The sequence below is a fragment of the Sinocyclocheilus rhinocerous genome, unplaced genomic scaffold (assembly GCF_001515625.1).
Source record: "Sinocyclocheilus rhinocerous isolate Xijiao unplaced genomic scaffold, SAMN03320098_v1.1 scaffold2670, whole genome shotgun sequence".
NCBI classification, from domain to species: domain Eukaryota; kingdom Metazoa; phylum Chordata; class Actinopteri; order Cypriniformes; family Cyprinidae; genus Sinocyclocheilus; species Sinocyclocheilus rhinocerous.
In genome coordinates this window covers 48766-50904 of record NW_015647012.1, presented here as the reverse complement: position 1 = coordinate 50904, position 2139 = coordinate 48766, and the positions used below count along the sequence as shown (strand labels likewise).

Here is a 2139-nt window from a genome sequence, read left to right as displayed (position 1 = left end):
ATATATATATATATATATATATATAATTATATTTTTTCTTCTATGTCTAGTTGTTGCTTTAGACAGCATTCTGTATTTTAATTATTATACAATATAGTTGAATAAAGAGCAATGCAGAAGTTGGATTGGGTTGAGCATGGGAGGTTGTTTTAAGTTACCTGCTTCTGTCTAGTGATCAGGTCCCAGTCATCTACCAGCCATGGTTTTAACTCTTCAGGAATTTTTACCTTCACTTCTACTCTGTTAATGAAAGTCTCCTCCTGTACACAAAGCCAGTTTGGGAGTCAAAAACAGCCTCACTTTTCACTTCTGTTAAAACACCAACTCAGAGTGACTCTAAATGCTGGCCATTTAATTTAAACAGGCTTTGAACTGACATACACTCTCCACAGTTGGGTCAACACGTGCCCTCTTCTTGCGTGGGGGGTGAGGCATGTCCCCAGTGCTAGTGCCTTCTCCAGCCCCTGGTGCTGAGAAGTAAACAAGACGAGATTGTTATCAGTTAATAATCAATGGCTCCAAACCACATTTAATACTGTATAAATTTTATTGCATCTACAACTACTTAAACTTTTTGACAAATCCAACTTTGAGAACAACATGACAGATCTGTAAATTAACTGTGAAACTCTTTAAATGGCTTTTTAAATACATTTAAACTCAGAAGGTTCAATCAAACGGCTTTGACAGGTCAAAATACATCAGTATTTGCATAAGGAATTGGAACTTACTCTTTTGCTTGTTCTTCTTTGTTTTTCTAGTGAAATGAACAGAAAGCCCATGGTTAAATATGCATCAGTAAACATAAGTTTGCAGTTTTGACAGTTCATTTTAAAAATTCTAGATGAGGCAAGAAGCAGAGTTTATTTGAGGGCACTTCAAAAGTAAAAGCTGACAAAGCAACACTCACACATCTACATTTTTTTGCTGCACAGCAGCGATTTTCTTGCTCGGTGCGACACCCCTCATCCTTCCCTCAACATAATGGTCTCTGAAAAACAGTATATTTTGCATTAAATCTTTTCTCATTAAAAGATAAACATGCATCACAGATTGTATAAACTGTTTCTTGTTCCACTGGAATAACAATGACAGAATCATATGGAAGCATTATGTGTAGTGGTCGACCGATATTGTTTTTTTGACAGCCGATGCCGATTTCTTGGAAAGCAGGGTGGCCGATGACCGATATAATTGTATTTATTTTAAATTAATATTTAAGAAATTTGAAATAATTTGAAAATTGATTAAAAATAAATGTGTTAAAAATAAACATACTTATACTTTAGATGAAGTATTTTTCACAAATAAATACATATTTAATAAAAATATAAACATACTTATGTTTTAGATGACAAAGTATTTTTCACAAATAAATAAATATTTAATAAAAATATAATTAAAAAGGAAGTAAACACTGTAACCAACAGGGCACTCAGTATTCTGGGAAGTTTGTATGCAGTAATCATATTTTTTCAATTAAAGCCAAGGTAACACTCATTTTACATACATCACACAGTGAAAATGACATGAATATGACAGTGGTCAAATGAAGCGCAGCATAATTTGAAATCAGTCACGAGTTTAAAGTTTGTCGATCGCGTGTCTCCAGTGAAGCTGAACTCTCCTCCTGTCCGTATTCAACTCACACGGACCGACTGTCACGCAGAGCATACGAGATCATGCAGGATACACATGCACACTTCACAAGATCTCACAACTGGATCAGACTAAGTTTGCAAGGTTTTTGAAATTAGATGTTTATTAGACATTCAAAGATTTGTTTAAATGATATAAATGCTGATTTGCTGAATGCTGACGGCAAACGAGAAAGTATTATAATGTTTGCCTTAATGCTGACGGCAAACAAGAAAGTATTATAATGTTTGCCTTTCTATTACTAATAATATAAAAGCAATCGTTATAAGACTTTTTGTATACATTTTAATTCCTTTGTTTAACTGTTCTATCTGGTTATTAGACAGACTTCTATCCGTATTTAGACAGAACTGTTAAAGGGATAGTTCACCCAAAAATGAAAATTGTTTATCTGCTTATGTTTATCTGCTTACACCCAGGGCATCCAAGATGTAGGTCACTTTGTTTCTTCAGTAGAACACATATGATGATTTTTAAGTT

General features: G+C 33.8%; 1 protein-coding gene across 1 annotated transcript in view; it reads right to left on the bottom strand.

Annotated features, from left to right (window-relative positions):
- Positions 1–2139, bottom strand: part of LOC107708218 (mortality factor 4-like protein 1) — a 21232-nt gene that overhangs the window by 3297 nt on the left and 15796 nt on the right. Inside the window, exons 5-8 of the mRNA XM_016512390.1 lie at positions 911–991; positions 732–757; positions 382–470; positions 159–260 (exon numbers count right to left, since the gene is read on the bottom strand). Coding sequence (XP_016367876.1) covers positions 159–260; positions 382–470; positions 732–757; positions 911–991 — 298 coding nt within the window. The remainder of the gene's footprint in view (positions 1–158; positions 261–381; positions 471–731; positions 758–910; positions 992–2139) is intronic.